This window comes from Mobula hypostoma, chromosome 23 (assembly GCF_963921235.1).
Source record: "Mobula hypostoma chromosome 23, sMobHyp1.1, whole genome shotgun sequence".
NCBI lineage: Eukaryota > Metazoa > Chordata > Chondrichthyes > Myliobatiformes > Myliobatidae > Mobula > Mobula hypostoma.
In genome coordinates, this window is record NC_086119.1 from 28,163,789 (window position 1) to 28,181,164 (window position 17,376).

The window sequence follows — 17,376 nt, forward strand, 5'->3', positions numbered from 1 at the left end:
GTTTAAAGTGGATAAGTCCCCAGGGTCTGTCGGCATATACCAGAGGTTATTGGGAGAGGCAAGAGATGAGATTGCTGGGGCTTTGGCCAATACCTTCATGCCCCCTTTAGTTACAGATGAGGTCCTGGAGAACTGGCAAAAGCTACTGTTGCATTATTCAATGGATAATCCTGGAAATTATAGCGAGACACACATCAGTAGTAGGGAAGTTAATGGAGAGGATTCCTTGGGATAGGATTTAGGAGCATTTGGAAAACCATGGCTTAATTAGGGACAACCAGCATAGCTTTGTGTTGAGTCAGCTGTGTCTTACTGACTTCACTGTGATTTTCAAGGCAGTGACAAGGGTGATTGATGAGGGCAGAGCTGTGGATATTATCCACATGGATTCTAGTAAGGCGTTCAACAGGACCCTTATGGGATGCTCATTCAGAAGATTAATATGCACAAGTTCAGTTCCACAGTGAAATGTTCGTTTGGATTCAGAACTTGCTTGCCCATAGGAGGGCAGTGGTTGCTGGAACTTATTTTGGCAGGTCTGTGACTAGCGATGTTCTACAGGGATATATACCGGATCTCTGATGTCTGTAATGAAAACGGATGAACGGGTTAGTAAGCTTGCAGACGATACAATGACTGCCACTGTTGTGAATAGTGTGGAAGACTGGCAAAGGATATAGCAGGATATAGATTAGTTACAGATATGGGCAGAAAAATGGCAGATGGAGCTTAACCTGGCCAAATGTGAACTGCTGCACTTTGAGAGGTCAAATGAAAAGGGACAGTACATTGTTAATGGAAAGACCCTTTAACAGTGTTGATGTGCAGAGGGGTCTTGGAGTCTAAGTCTATGGCTTCCTGAAAGTAGCCACACGAGTTGATAGGACGGTAAAGGTAGCATATGGCATTCCTGTCTTGATTAGTTGAGGCACTGAGTGCAAAAATCAGGACATTATGTTGCAGTTTCATAAAACTCTAGTTAGGCCACATCTGGAGTCTCACATACAGATCTAGTCACCCCATCATAGGAAGAATGTTGAGACTTTGGAGAGGGTGCAGAAGAGGTTTACTGGGATGCTGCCTGGATTAGAGGGCATGTGCCATAATGAGAGGCTGAACAAATGTGGGCTGTTTTCTCTGGAGTGCTGGAGGCCAAGGGGAGATCTGATAAAGACTTAAGATGATGAGAGCATTAGATGGACATCCAGTAACTTTTCCCCAAGGTTCCTCCACACAAAGTCCTTTAAATGAGTTGTGTTTGCTTCAGAATGGTTGACAGCAGGCCAGTCTGGTCATTTGGAGATGCTTCCTTTGCCCCCTCTGCTAATCATTCCATTTCCTTCAGATTTTCAAAACTTAGTCTCTAATGGAATGTGAATATGAATAGCCAAGTCAGCATTTAACGCGCATCTCAAAACACACTTGACTAGAGGACCACAACCTTGTCATTGGGTTTGGAGGCTTGTGTGTCTCAATGACCCGGACAGCTATGTTGGCTGGAATCAGGACTTTACGCTTTGCTCTTGGTAGGGTCACCCACACTAAACAGGTCAAAGTGTAGTGGTCAGACTAAGAGTGGTCTACAGGTCCTCCAGTTTGGGGGTTCAGCTCAGGGCTAACAACCCTGACTGCAAAACAAATTTATTATGGAAGCAGCAACGAAGATTCTTTTTACATACCAGTGTGATGGTATTCCTGAGCCCTCACCAGGGACTTGCCTGACTGACAGTACTGAAAACAGACTGAAGCTACTGACATGATGAAGGAAGCTCTGAACACCAGAGATGGAGCACCTCCATTGCTGCCCTAAATACCAGCAGCGTACAGACAGTAAGAACGTCAATCACACTTGACGAGAAGGTGTCACGTTACCTCGATGAAAAATTGCAGAATGTGTGGCGAGCAATGTGTTTGGTTGGCTGTTCCATGGCTTCAATACATAAAGTCAGGAAGGTGCATGATGCAAAGGGTTTTTTTGGCTAATGGTGTTCCCACAGATCTCATGCTTTTAGGTGAGAGGGATTACAGATTTCAGGCATATTGTTTGAGTAGCATTGGCGAGATGCTCTAGTGCATGTTATGGATGGTGCATAGCATAACCATTGTTTACTGGTGGGGGGAGGGAGTTAATGTTTAGGAAGACTGACATGGTTCCAATGAGGTCTGGATGCTTTGGTTCCAATGTTTTGGTCTGGATGTTGGTGATATTTTAAGTGTCGATGCTGCACTCATCCAGAGAAGCCTTGTAGATGGTGGATAGGCTTTGTGGGATTGAGAGGAACAAGGTACTTGCCAAGGGATATCCAGTTTCATCTGGCTGGTCCAGTTAAATTTCTCATTCAATAATGACCCCTGGGATGCGTTTCTCAAACATCCTTGATTCTTCTTCCCACAACAAATTAGATTAAATCAACCCCCCCCCCCCCAAGGTCCCAACTGTGAGCGTGCTTTGTTGTTATCAGTTATGTTAAGCCAATGAGCTCCCCCAGCTCTTAGTGATCCCACATCGCAAACACTTCCAAATTGATTGAGTCATCGTAGCACATCTGGTCTGGGACTTGCTCAAATCTCGGGAATAGGGCATCGATCCATGTCCTTCCAACTTTGAGGTTTGTAAAATGCAGAAAAATGAAAATAAATACCTTCTGGTCCTTGTCATTTTCTTTCTTAATCTCGGACAGGTGGGATTGCAGTCTGTCTATTTCTTTGTCCTTTGCCTGCACCATGACTTCCAGTTCAGCCTTCTTCTCCAGCACCGACTTCAGCTGTGTTTGGACTATGTTCGTTTTATGCCGCAAATCGTTGTTGACCTTCAGAACTCGATCCAGCTGCTCCTGCAGCTGAAACAAGACAGCACGTACTCGATCAACAGGTTGCAACTTGCTGTTTCCAGTATCAAGTCTTTTTAGAGCTTTGATGGATTTTTTAAAAAAGCCTTTGCAGGCAGTGTTTGCTAATGCTCTGGTCTCCCCGCCCCACCCCACCCTTCTCTCAGCCTCTCCCTGTCATCGCACCCTTCTCTCAGCTTTGTTTTAAAACGGTATTAGATGTCAACAGGTTCCCAACTCTGGTAGGATTGCTGACCTAAGTTTTTTCTGCCTCCAAGGTGCTCATTTACCCCCATGCTAAGAACTAAAAGGCTCAGAGAAAGTAAATGTACGGCTATTCAGTGGCCCAGTATTCCTTATTCCTAGGCCATTTGCAACACTCGTTCAGAAGTTTAAGATTTAATTCCCAGAGCCTGAAGTGCTCTGAATGCAGATATCCTCCTGATTCCTCCCTCATTCCCAAAAGATGCGTGGGTTAGTAAATTGTGCATGCCATGTTGTCAACAGAGGTATGGTGACACTTACGAACTGACCCAAGAACATCACAAACATAACACAAAACAACACATTTCACATCAAAGTTGCTGGTGAACGCAGCAGGCCAAACATCCCTAGGAAGAGGTACAGTCGACGTTTAGGGCCAAGACCCTTCGTCAGGACTAACTGAAGGAAGAGCTAGTAAGAGATTTGGAAGTGGCAGGGGGAGGGGGAGATCTGAAATGATAGGAGAAGACAGGAGTGGGAGGGATGGAGCCAAGAGCTGGACAGTTGATTGGCAAAAGGGATATGAGAGGATCATGGGACAGGTGGGAGGCCTATATGTTTTGCTGTACATGTGACAAAAAAAGTAATCTTCTAAGACACTTTTTAAACCAGTGCTGCCTTCTGCCTCAGCCACAGATAATCCAGCGTCCAAGATTGCGGTCATGCCTGACTCACAGATCTTAGAAGCGACTGGATATCGTTCTAATTAATATGTCAACACACTTTCATTCACTTTTTTTTAATGTTCTGCTGTGGTAACAAAGTTTCCAGTGAACCAGGTCAGTTTAAAGGAAGTGCAGAATCAAGAACCGCTAATTGTGGAAGGAACGTTGAAACTGGGCTCTGCTGAAATCGAACAGAGCAGGGGAACGGGGCTGCAGTGTTTCAGTGGAATGGACTGTAGAAGCAATGTCCTGCTGAGTTTAATGGAAGGAAAGAGCAGAGTACAGTGTGGCGAAGAGGCTAGAAGATACATGGCTCTTGTCAGTTTACAATATGTGTGGAAAACCAAGTTAAGTGAGATAGATGCTGAACCACCAGAATTTCCAAACAAATGTGTGGGTAGATTATCAGAGTTTTACAGTATTGCTTTGTCCTTTTCCTGCACAAAAGCATTTCAGGGCATTCCTGGGTAGGTGTCTGAGGAATCTGTTACCCATTCTCTCCAGTAATTTTTTTTAATGAAGTATATTGGATGGAAAGGTGTACAATACACAATTGCTCCTTGGATCGAATCACCCGCTCTGAACTTAAACAAGTGAACCAGACTTATGCCACTACACAAGGTATGCACACTTTCCATTATCTTTTACAGCACAGTCCAAAGGACAACTGCAGCATTCCAAATATTCCTTCCCCAAGTAAAGGTGGTTTGAGAATTAAACTGGATCTTCTCTTAGCTGAGCTTCAGAGACCACAGCTGAATACTCACTCACCCTCCATCAGGAAGGACAATATTCCATGTTAATAATTGCACGTCAAACATTCCAAACCTACGCCTGCAGAATTGGAACTTGCGAAGTTACAACACATTTACAATCAGGCAATCATTAATTCACACGCATTTATAGCACCTGACAGTTTAAACCAACAATCCTCAATAACTCTTGGACTTATCGTTAGGTGAAGCATCCAGTTGGATGAAAGCCCAAACAGTTTCTCCTGACCAGAGTCAACCAGGCACATTTGTCTCCCAAAGGTAGATTACACTCTGAGGACCAGATCAACGTGGCACAGAAAAGGGCCTCAGCAATTTCCAGCTTCAGAACACAGGGAAAGGTGATCTTGGTTCATCTGGTCACACTAGATTAGAAGTTATACAACAAAATTCTTTCCAGAGCCAGCTTTATAATGTGTGAATCATTGTTAGCTGTCCAGAAATTCATCACAGTCTGGTGATACTAAATGTTGGCTTCTGAACTTTGGGGACAGAGTACAATGTGCTGATGCAATTCTGTTGAATGCTTGGTGCCAATAGCTGCAGATGGATCTCGACGCAACAGTTCAGGTGAACTGAAGCTCTACCCATCCTCTCCAATAAGTTTAAACTAATCGCAGGTCACACTTGGTGAACGTTAAGGAATTCTCCCCAGCACCATGACCTATAATGTGTGGAGGAATTGTGGATTACTTGACATTCTCTGGGCAGTGGAAGGGCAGCTAATGTATTGGACCAGATTTTAGACACAGCTTTTTCCAGAGATTTATGCATAACATAGTCTACCCCTCTCAGTACTAAACTAATGGCAGTGTACCAGAAGCAGGCCACATCACAGGATCTCCTAATTTATTTGCATTCTCAGTTTTATGGTCACTTTTTTTTAAACTATTATTCAATCTGCACTTTAACACAGCTGACAAGTTCATCCTTGAACAAGAGGACATAACTATAGAAGTGATTATTGGTATTTGCCTTGTCTGGCACAAGTATCAAGATGCAGTGAAAAGCTCGCCTTGCATACTGTTTATGCAGATCAAATCATTACACAGTGCATTGAGCATAAGGTAAAACAACAGCAGTGCCGAGAAAAGTGTAAACACAATCAAAAAAGTGCAGGCAACACACATAAAAGTTGCTGGTGAACGCAGCAGGCCAGGCAGCATCTCTAGGAAGAGGTGCAGTCGACATTTCAGGCGGAGACCCTGAACGCAGCAGGCCAGGCAGCATCTCTAGGAAGAGGTGCAGTCGACGTTTCAGGCCGAGACCCTGACGAAGGGTCTCGGCCTGAAACGTCGACTGCACCTCTTCCTAGAGATGCTGCCTGGCCTGCTGCGTTCACCAGCAACTTTTATGTGTGTTGCTTGAATTTCCAGCATCTGCAGAATTCCTGTTGTTTGCAAAAAAGTGCAGTGAAGGTAAACAAAAAAGTGTAAGATCATAATGAGTTAGATTGTGAGGGTGAGAGTCCATCATGTCATACAAGAGGGTGTGATAACAGAGGGACTGTCCGTGAGCCTGGTGGTACAGCTTTGAAGCTTTTGTATCTTCTGACCAATGGGCGAGGGTGGATGGGGTCTTTGATTATGCTAACTGCTTTAACCTAGTAAGTTGTTCAAAGACCAATTGACCTACTAACCTGTACTCTTTGGAATGTGGGAGGAAATCAGAGGAAACCCACGTGGTCATAGTGTGAACATAAACTCCTTACTAACAGCAACGGAACTGAACCTGGATTGTAGGTGCTGAAATGGCATTACACTAACCGCTGCACTACCTGAAACACTCTGCACTTTCTTTGCAGTCACATGCAGTGCAGTTGCCATACCAAGCCGTTATCATCCACACTGAATGGTTCTATAGTGCGTCAAATGCCTCCAACCCTCATTCCAACTGAAACCAACAGGAATCAATTTCTTTACAATGTGCTGACACACGTCACTACTTAATTATTGACAAGGGTTTTGTTTTAGTCACCAACAACTCACGTGAGAAAGTCAAGCTGAATTTGACTGCATGAACTCATAAAAATAACTTAAGGACAAATCACTGTGCACCGAAGGCAAACTCCAGACATGCCACGGCAAAGGGAGGCTGCAGGTGCTGGAAATCTGGAGAAACAAAGTGCTGGATTTGAGAGAACTGCAGACTGTGGAATAAAGGGAAGGAGATGGGGACCAGAGGGAGGAAGGTGAAGATTGACAGGTCGGAAAGGCAGGGAGAGCAAAGAGAGAGGGAATAGGCCCCCTTTACCCTTTATCTAGTTAACAAATTTCACAACATATGCCAGTGATATTAACTCTGATTCGAATTCTTCCCTTGCCCACTCTCACAACCCGCTCTTCACCTTCACTTTCCCCTCTGGTTCCTCATCTCATTCCCATTATTCTTTGGTCCCCTGTCCTTCTCAGCCCTTTACCTCTCACAGCTAGCCCCTCCCAGCTTCACATCTTCTGCTTATCCCCACCCCACCAATTCCCCTCCTCCCCACCCCCCCCAAATGGATTCACCAATGACCTGCCAAGTCCTGCTGCTCCCCTTTCCCCTACATACTTTTATGCTGGTTTCTGCCCTACTCCTATCCAGTCCTGGTGAAAGACCTCAGCCTGAAACATTGACTGTTCATTTCCCTTCACGGATGCTGCCCGACCTCAATTCCTCCAGCATTTTGTGGGTTGATATAAATGTGCTTCACAGGTTGGGAAATTTGAACAATGTTCAATATTTGATCAGCAAAATCACATTATACACAAGAGCAAAGTGGGACATGGAGTAATTTTAATTTGTCTTTAATACATTTTGCTTTATTAAAAGAAACATTCAATGTTAATCACTACATACAATAAAGTATATAAATATACTAGTATATTTATATATTAGTATAAATAATATATATACTAGTATATTAGGGCAACTGCTTAATTGGGCCTAGTATTACATTGTGGATTTGTGATCTTTGGGATGTTTACACTTTCTAGCCACTGGGCAACTCAAAATTAAAGCATGCTCACTGCCTGGAGAAACAATGTCCCCACAAGCTCACTTACTTTGTGCAAATCAACAACTTTTCATCAGTGTACTTTTGCTGAGCTAAGGGGTGGGGGGAGGCCAACATTAATGTCCATTTGCTGGTCAAATAAAAAGGAAAGAGAAGTCTTTAAAATAAATGAGCACTAAAAGGAGGAAGGATGAAAAGTTTGAAGGAACATGCAACAAAATGTCTGGGAACACACTGTAAGAAAATGGATTTAAACAGTGCCAGCTGCAGGTGTTTGTGTTCAAAAAGCAGTGATTTTTGTCACTGATAATTGATGAGAAATAAGCAGCAAGACAATTCAGAACGGTTTTGCTTACTGCAGTTTCAAGCATTCAGGCCAGGAGATGTCAGAAACAGCCATGACTGAAAATTAAACAATTTTGCTACTTCAACAACTTAAGAACTACGAAGAATTAGAAGGTATCAATCACATTGAATGTTACAATGAAAATGAAGAATTGGACAATGTAATCATCAAAAGTATTGTAGGAAGGCAGTCCATTATCTGCACTAGATGTCTGAACTGATTTTGTTTATTTACAGTCAATCAAAAGAACACAGGGTATACTGGATGAATTACTCTGGTTATAACTGTTAGAAACTAATACAGTTTTATGGTACTGTAGTAGTATTGGTAACATTCTAAGTTGTTCTTTGTTTCATTTAAATACATAATATGTTACTCAGTTACACTTTAGTTTGTCTTTTTTATACCTTTTTAACTATTTCCATGAAACTGTGGCTAATTGGGGCAACTGCTTAATTGGGCCAAAATGTACTGGTCCAGAATCTATTGCATTTCCAACATTTTCTGTTTTCAGATTACCTACATGTGTGTATGTTGTTGTTTTTTGCATTACTGCGATTCCTAACCACAACCTGCACGCTGCACCTCTTAATACTAAAATACTTGAACCAAATAAAATCTACCACTTTTTTCCAGCACTGTTACTACAGTTATTTTTAAAATAGATCTGGTTCATTGTTCAGTTATGTTAAATACAAATTCTAGGTTGTGCAGTACTGATTCTGGAATAGAATCAGATTTAAAATCACTGGCATATGTTTTGAAATTTGTTGTCTTTGTGGCGGCAGTTCGATGCAATAAATAATAGAGAAAAAATGCAAATTACAATATTGAGTACACACACACACACACACACACACACACACACACACATATATAAAATAGTTAAATTAAATAAGTAGAGCAAAAATAAAAAAGTAGTGAGGTAGTGTTCATGGGTTCAATGTCCATTCAGAAATCAGATGGCAGAGGGGAAGAAGCTGTTCCTGGATCGTTGAGTGTCTCTCTTTGGGCTCCTGTACCTATTTCCTGATGATAACAGTGTGAGAAAAGGGCATGCCCTGGGTGATGGGGTCCTTATTGATGGATGCCACCTTTTTGAGGCATCAATCCTTCAAGATATCCTGGATACTTTAGAGGCTGGTACCCATGAAGGAACTGCCTTAAGTTTACAAGGCTGTGCAACTTATTTTATCCTGTGCAGGTAACTCACCCACCCTCATACCAGATGATAATGCAGCCAGTTAAATGCTTTCTACAGTACATTTGTAGTTGGAGTGTGTTCATGGTCGGTGGGAGGGGGGAGGGGGGAGCTGAGCGTTATGTTATTTACACAAGTACAATTAAGTTCATCATATTATATTCATCTATTCACATCAACACAAGTTGATTCAATTCAAGATAAATTAACTGCAAAATATAATTCAGTAGAATTTAACAAAGTATTCTATGGAATAACAGATTAAAGGTGATCGATAAAAGGAATAATGTTAAGGATTTTTTAACTATTGAGTGAAGAAAATTCAGAAATCCTTGCTTGAAAGCATGGCAGGAAATGCACAGCATAGTATAAATAAATCTTAAAGGAGCACGTGATAGTGTTGCAGCTTCTACAGTTGCAGAGCAAAAACAAAAAACAAAATTGTTGAAAAGTCTCAGCAAGTCAGGCGTGTCTGTGGAAAGAGAAACAGTCTTTTGGGCCTGTGACTCCTCGTCAGAACTCTAGCATTTTCGGTTTTTGTTTCAGATTTCAAGTACCTGCAAACTTTTTGACTTTCATCTTTGGTTGTAGACTGGAGTTGGGAATTGGGAATAGCCTAAAAAAAAACAATGAGCTGAATGCCCTCTTTCTACATCACCTATGTTTATTAATACAAGTAAAGACTATAAGACAAAGGAGCAGAAGTCGGCCATTCGGCCCATCGAGTCTGCTCTGCCATTTTATCATGAGCTGATCCATTCTCCTATTTAGTCCCACTCCCCTGCCTTCTCACCATAACCTTTGATGCCCTGGCTACTCAGATACCTATCAATCTCTGTCTTAAATACACCCAATGACTTGACCTCCACTGCCACCCGTGGCAACAAATTCCATAGATTCATCACCCTCTGGCTAAAAAAATTTCTTCGCATCTCTGTTCTGAATGGGCACCCTTCAATCCTTAAGTCATGCCCTCTCGTACTAGACTCCCCCTATAAAGGCCTAAGACTTGAATTTTATACCATCCAAACAAAAACAAATCCATTAAAGAAAGTTATCCATTCAGTCAGACTGCGTGGGGCTGTTACATCTCATACTTTTCAATATTTATCTTAGTTTCATAGAGATGTCATCAGGGACAAGGGCATTTCTTTCAGCTCCACTAGACAAAAGGCCACCTAGAACACCGACAAGGCTCTTGCAGCCTTAAAAGACACAAAGTTCAAAGGACAGGAAGTAAATTATCTCCACATCTGCCCAGTTCCGGTGCCTTACATAAACACAACGATTTGAGAAAAAGAACAAAAAAAAACCACAAGTTAACACCTAAGATGTGGATCGAAGCATTAACAGTCTTTGGCTGCTGGGTTCAACATTCTCCAGCTCTCTCTCTGAAAACCTTCTACTCTTCCTTCAAGACTTTAAAAAAAAGCGGCTCCAAATAGTTTTTCAATTGACCTTTCTAATCTTCTTTCTTTGGCTCAGTATCAGTTCTATCATGTCTTCAACTGGTTTTCTTCATTAAAAAGACGGTTTACGTTATTACAGTCAAAGTAAAATTGAGAGACTTTCTATAATGCAAAAAGTGACTCAGATATGCAAAGCAAGTCTCAGTAGAAATAATATGTAGCATCTGGAGATCAATAGACCAAAATTCTTCTGTGCAAAACCATTCTTTTACGTTAACTGGAGTTCTATTTTTGCCATTGTTTACTTTCAATGACTTGAAATAGACAGTGTTAATAGGCAGTGAAAACTTACTGCATCTACATCTTCATTTTTGCAATAGAGCTCATGACCTTTGGCTCGAATTTCATCCCTTTGAAGATCAACCACTTCTTTTAGCTTTAGCATCACTTCCCGTTCCTTCTTAGAGAGGCTGTCTAGTAAAGAAATATTAACAACATATCATGAGTTCTATGTGCTCCAAATTGAACCATGGAAGAATTTAGTAATCCTCAACAAATGATGTGGGACAAACTCCCAGAAAACATTTTATAAGATGCCACGTGGCAGGTTTGTAATGAAGACTGATAGCTGTGCAAGAAAAGAGATAGTAGCATGGATGAAAAATTGGCTGGATAATGGGAAACAAAGCAGTAATGAAAGGTTATTTGTTGGATTAGAGGTAAGTATAGAGTGCAGTTCCAAAGGGTCAGAACTAGGGCCACTGTTTTAATGATTTGTACATGTAGGGCAAAATTCGAAGAGATGTATGTGTGTACATTGAATTGACTTTATTTCTTACATCCTTCACATACATGAGGAGTACGTCTTCATCTAAATGTGTGATATGCAATCATAGTAATTTATAATAATTTATAATAAATAGAACAGTCAATATAATATAGAGTACACTCAAGTCAGTGTGAGTTCATCAGTCTGATGGCCTGGTGGAAGAAGCTGTCCCGGAGCCTGTTGGTCCTGGTTTTGACGCTGCGGTACCATTTCCCAGATGGTAGCAGCTGGAACAGAGATCTGAGAGTGTATATGCATAGTTTGTTGAAAGTGCCAAGGCTTACTGAGATAGCAGTTAAAAGGAGTCCTGGGCTTTATGCACAGGGTACATTGGTTTGGCCTCCTCTGGAGTATTTTGTCCAATTTTGTGCACCATACAGGAAAATGGGAGGAGGCGGAAGGAACTTGAACTACTCTTCTTGGAAAAGGAGATTGTAAAGGAAGAATGGAGGGTAATTAAAGAGAAACTGTTGCCACTTGTGGAACTACCAAGAACCTGGGGCCATTGGGTGAAAGTGATGAGCAAAAGAAACAAAACTGACATAGAACCACTTCCTTTGTACCACCGTACTTCTGAGGCAGTAATGTTGACAGCAGATTCAATTGCAGCATCCAGAAGGGGTCTGGATAAAAATCTAAAAGAAGGGAATTTGCAGGCAATGAGAAGGCAGGGGCGTAAAACTAACTGGATTTTTCTTAAGTATAGATTGTAAGAACACGTAGGCCTCCTACCTTACTGTAAAATTCCCTGGTTCTAAAATAGACAAAGTTCAGAAAAAAAAATTCAGATGTAAGAAGGGATAGGTATAAAAAAAAACCTTCTTCACATTATAAATGGAGCATTAACCTCAGTGTATTAAATCAGTAGTTAGTGGAGGAATTTTAACACATTTTTAATACAGGAGTGCCTGAGACACAAATTTTTGCATCATTTTCATCACTGGCCAGAACTCCATTATAGAGAAGCACCTCATTCCTTTGTACAATGAGACCCCAGCAATGCGCAGGAATTGGACTGATGGGCGGCAGACATTTTACATGCCAGTTAAGGGCCAGAGAATGACCAGTTCCAACAAGAGAGCAACCCAGTCATCTTCGAGGTATTCAGCAGGATTATTAAACTCCAAATCCCTCACGAAGAACTTTGGGGAGTCACTCCTGAATAGAATCTAAATTGCATCAAACATTGACACAAGAGGTGGGAAGAGGCTGGGTATCTGAGTGACTAACTCATCTTACAACTCCCCAGCATCTCCACCCATTACAAACCTTGATTTAGGAGCGTATCGAAATACATCCAATTCGTGTAGAAGCACCAACAACAAGCAGCTTGATAGCTTTCAGAACAAAACTGCTCAGTTGATAGAAACTCTTAAAAACCTTCACCCATTCCTCCAGTGGCACACCATGGTTGTACCGGGTGTGCCATCTACAAGATGAAGCACAGCAACCCTCAAGGAATTGTCCATTGCATCTCCCACACTCAGCTGCAAGGACAGGAGAGACATGTACACTAGAACACCATCTGAAGGCTTTTCTCCAGGTCTCACCCTGTCCTTCAACATCGTTGGAGCAAAGCTAACAAGATTCCTGGCTATCAATGTTATGGGTAACCCTTCAAAGAAAAATAAATCAGAACAAGAAGTGGCTCATACCACCAACTCCTCCAGTGAAATTAAAGGATGTACAATCACCAGTAATCCTCATATTGCATGAAAGAATAAGAAAATAATGATAAAATGAAACCAGAATGCTACTTCAGTTCAAGTCAAAAATGGGAAGACCTTATCTTAGTGCCAAGTAGAATCAAAACATAGTTAAAGAACTCGTTCTCTCCTGAGAAGATGAAAAATGTTGGCAGGTTAAGAGTATTCCCACACTGAAGAGCATATGAAAGCTAGTAAAGGAAATGGCTTTAATTGTCCTGGATTTTTTTAACTTCTAGTAAATCCTTTAAAATCACATGTCCATTTCTGATAATGAAGGCATAGATTTGAACAAATTTTAGATAAAAGAGTTAGTGAAAGAAGAGATCTGAGTTACCTTCCTGGGACTGAATCTCAACCAGCTTGTTAACAAGCTGCTGGTTTTCGCCTGTCAGCTGTGATATCTGCTTCTGCAGTTCTTGGATCCGGGTATGCCACAGACTTATTTTATGATCCACATCCTGAAACAAATAAAGAAACACAAAATGCACAGGCATTGAATTAATATTCAAAGTTTAATTTTGAATTTTAAAACCAGAACTAATCCAAGAGAACCCCATTCTCCACAAGATTTCGCAGGAAGTTGTCTGTGTGTGTCTAACAAAATGATCCTACATACAGGGGCATGATGGTTACTGCATTTCTTTACAGTGTCAGAGATCACTGTCCGGAGCTCACTCCTGGCCAGTCTGTACAGAGCTTGCACATTCTCTATGCACGTTTCCTCTCATATTCCAAAAACGTACGAGGTAGCTATGCTGGCGCCAGTAGCGTGGCGACACTTGTGATTGCCCAGCACAGTCCTCACTGGTTTGATCTGATGCAAACGTCAACAGTGTACATCAGTGTCTCGATGTACATGTGACAAAGAAAAGGTAAAAAAAAAATCTAACTGAAGTACATATCCAAACCCATCAGGACATATACACGCCACTGTTTCTTTACCATCACTGCTCAGACTCCTGGAGTTCCCAACCTTCATTACCACTGGGGAAATCACATATAGACAATAGATGTCGTCACCCCAGCATAGCACATATCCCACGCAGAATGTTGTAACTCTGGAGTAAGTTGTGGGCAATCCAAAGGTCTGTTCAGAAAATAGGAAGGAGGCTTACATTGGTACAACAGAATGCAGTGTCAAACTTATCACTCATGCCTTGCGCCACTTAAACGGAGCTTTCAAAACCCACTAGATAGGCCAAGTGACAATATTATCTCGGAATTTTGGGTTGACATCAAAAAAATATTCTCACGTGAGGACTGCATAGCTGCAAGTAGGCAATCATTCACTCACACAGACTGACAAAGTAAATGAAATCCCCTTGCTGTACAAGACCAGTTAACCAATGACAAGTTACAGCCCTACAGAAGCACAGAAGGGCTTAAAATGTTTAAAGGATCCTCTTAAAAGTCAAGTTCAGTACTTTTCACTTGACAAGCCCAGAAACAAGCAAGATGACTAGCTACTGAGGACTAATTGGGATTCAGCATTCCAGTGAAGCTCGCTGGTGTCACTAAATGAGGGAACATCAGTGTGAACAGAATACCTGGATCAGATAACTCACCTGATGTCAATGTAGGACCTATCAACCATGATACTCTGCTGTTATTTACAAGACAAACTAATGACTATCACATCAGTACATATGGAGAAAAAGAGAGATCCTATAACCAGATTATAAGCAATGATTTGAAAACCAATTGATTGATCTGACGTCTACCACAGAAATTAGACTTTACTGACAGTAGGTAAGGATCTCATCTTTGAGTAAAGAGAACACTGGTTACAACAGGACAGGTCATCTTTTTGCCCTGACATTTGTTCTACTGGAAAGCGCAATCAGGACATGCAGGCAATGAGCCATTATTTGTGGCAGGAAATGTAGCAGCCAGAGAGAGATGTCAAGCGTCCCCATCAGGCTCGCTTCAAAGAGAGATTCTGGGAACCAACCCTTCCCTTTACTGTGCTTCTTCAGTTCCCAGAGCCCCTTTGGAGTCAGCAGAGTCCTCCCAGAGCCTGAGCAATCAGCTGTGTTCTTACAGATCTGCTGAAGATACTGGTGATTGTTTAATGAGAGGGACATGGGAACAGCCCCCAGAAATTCCAGACGAAAAGCAAGTGCTCATGTACACACTTCCATTTCTGGTCAATTCTTTCCAACCTGTTTAGCGACATTTTTAAGTGGCCTTGTGTTTGCCACAAAGCCTGTTAGGTCCTCGCCACTGACAACTGAGCCTGGCATATGTAATGGACTGCTACAGAAGCATGTTCACTTGAAACTTGGCTCAGATGTTATCTAACTTGTGAATCAATTTACATTATTACTTGTACATTTTAATACAATACAAGATCCTCCAGTAGATCTGTGCTCTAATGAACAAAGTACCATCTCCCTCAGCCATACTCCATTTTAGGAAAGTCATAACAATAGAAACATAGAAAACCTACAACACAATACAGGCCCTTCAGCCCACAAAGCTGTGCCAAACATCTTCTTACCTTAGAACTACCTAGGCTTATCCATAGCCCTCTATCTTTCTAAGCTCCATGTATCCATCCAAGGAGTCTCTTAAAAGACCGTATCCTTTCCATCTCCACTGCCACTGCCAGCAGCCCATTCCACGCTCTCACCACTCTCTGCCTAAAAGACTTACCCCTGACATCTCCTCTGTACCTACTTCCAAGCACCTTAAAACGATGCCCTCTCTTGCTAGCCATTTCAGCCCTGGGAAAAAGCCTCTGACTATCCACATGATCAATGCCTCTCATTATCTTGTACACCTCTATCACGTCACCCCTCATCCTCCGACGCTCCAAGGAGAAATGGTTGAGTTCGCTCAACCTATTATCATAAGGCATGCTCCCCAATCTAGGCAACATCCTTGTAAATCTCCTCTGCACCCTTTCTATGATTTCTACATCCTTCCTGTAGTGAGGTGACCAGACTTGAGCACAGTACTCCAATTGGGGTCTGACCTGGATCCTATATAGCTGCAATATTACCTTCGGCTCCTAAACTCAATCCCACGATTGATGAAGGCCAATGCACCGTATGCCTTCTTAACCACAGAGTCAACCTGCATAGCAGCTTTGAGTGTCCTGTGGACTCGGACCCCAAGATCCCTCTGATCCGCCACACTGCCAAGAGTCTGCTATTAATGCTATATTCTGCCATCATATTTTACCTACCAAAATGAACCACCTCACACTTATCTGGGTGAACTCCATCTGCCATTTCTCAGCCAGTTTTGCATCCTATCAATGTCCCGCTGTAACCTCTGACAGCCCTCCACACTATCCACAACACCCCCAACCTTTGTGTCATCAGCAAATTTACTAACCCATCCCTCCACTTCCTCGTCCAGGTCATTTATAAAAATCACAAAGAGTAGGGGGTCCCAGAACAGATCCCTGAGGCACACCACTGGTTGCCAGCCTCTATGCAGAATATGACCCATCTACAACCACTCTTTACCTTCTGTGGGCAAGCCAGTTCTGGATCTACAAAGCAATGTCCCCTTGGATCCCATGCCTCCTTACTTTCTCAATAAGCCTTGCATAGGGTACCTTATCAAATGCCTTGTTAAAATCCATATACACTACACCTACGGCTCTACCCTCATCAATGTGTTTAGTCTGTGACGAAAAACCAAGTTATCAGAAGATTGATGCTAATGAGAGAGATAAGTGAGACAATGGAGAAACATTCAAAATGCTAATAAGAGAGAAGAGAGAGATTAACGAGCAAGAAACACATTTCAGAATATTGACAGACCAGTTGCTTTGAACCTGAACTGTTTGAAGTTTGATGGACAGGCAATACCCCAGCAGGGGTATAAAAAGAACAGGTTCGCTTAGGCACGACACACACCACGAGATCACGAGATAACGAGACCCTGGAAGAGTGGTGTGCCCCCACAAGTTGGTGGGAGTTGGAGGTCTGGTTCGAGGGAACCGACCATAGACTGACAGGGTGAAAAGGGACGATCGGCGGGAACCTGGTGTGTGTATCCGCCCTTGCCTGGGTGCCGGGTTCACCGCGGAAGAACGGTCGTATCTGGAACGGAGGGGTCACAGTCGGTGACCACAGAAGACATAAAAGGGTTCGCCCGAAAGCTAACTGTGAAGAACATCAAGGGTCTGTTTGAATCAAAATTTGCATTCTCTCCCTCTCTCCAACTGCACAACAGCGATTACTGTGAACTGTACTAAGCTGAACTGAACTCTGCGTCACTTGAGACTGATCATTTTACCCCTAGACTGCGATAGAGCTTGGTTGATTCCTATTACCCTAGTTCTGTGTACGTGTGTTTTATCATTGCTAACCTGTTGCATTTATATCCTTACGATTAG

The 17,376-nt window shown here is 42.2% G+C and overlaps 1 protein-coding gene across 7 annotated transcripts in view; it reads right to left on the bottom strand.

Annotated features, from left to right (window-relative positions):
- The window catches only part of rilp (Rab interacting lysosomal protein), a 63,553-nt gene that overhangs the window by 26,087 nt on the left and 20,090 nt on the right, over positions 1-17,376 (bottom strand). For all 7 annotated transcript variants that reach the window (XM_063031907.1, XM_063031908.1, XM_063031910.1 and 4 more), the window contains exons 2-4: positions 13,357-13,480; positions 10,837-10,958; positions 2,643-2,840 (exon numbers count right to left, since the gene is read on the bottom strand). In XM_063031907.1, the coding sequence (XP_062887977.1) occupies positions 2,643-2,840; positions 10,837-10,958; positions 13,357-13,480 (444 nt within the window). The remainder of the gene's footprint in view (positions 1-2,642; positions 2,841-10,836; positions 10,959-13,356; positions 13,481-17,376) is intronic.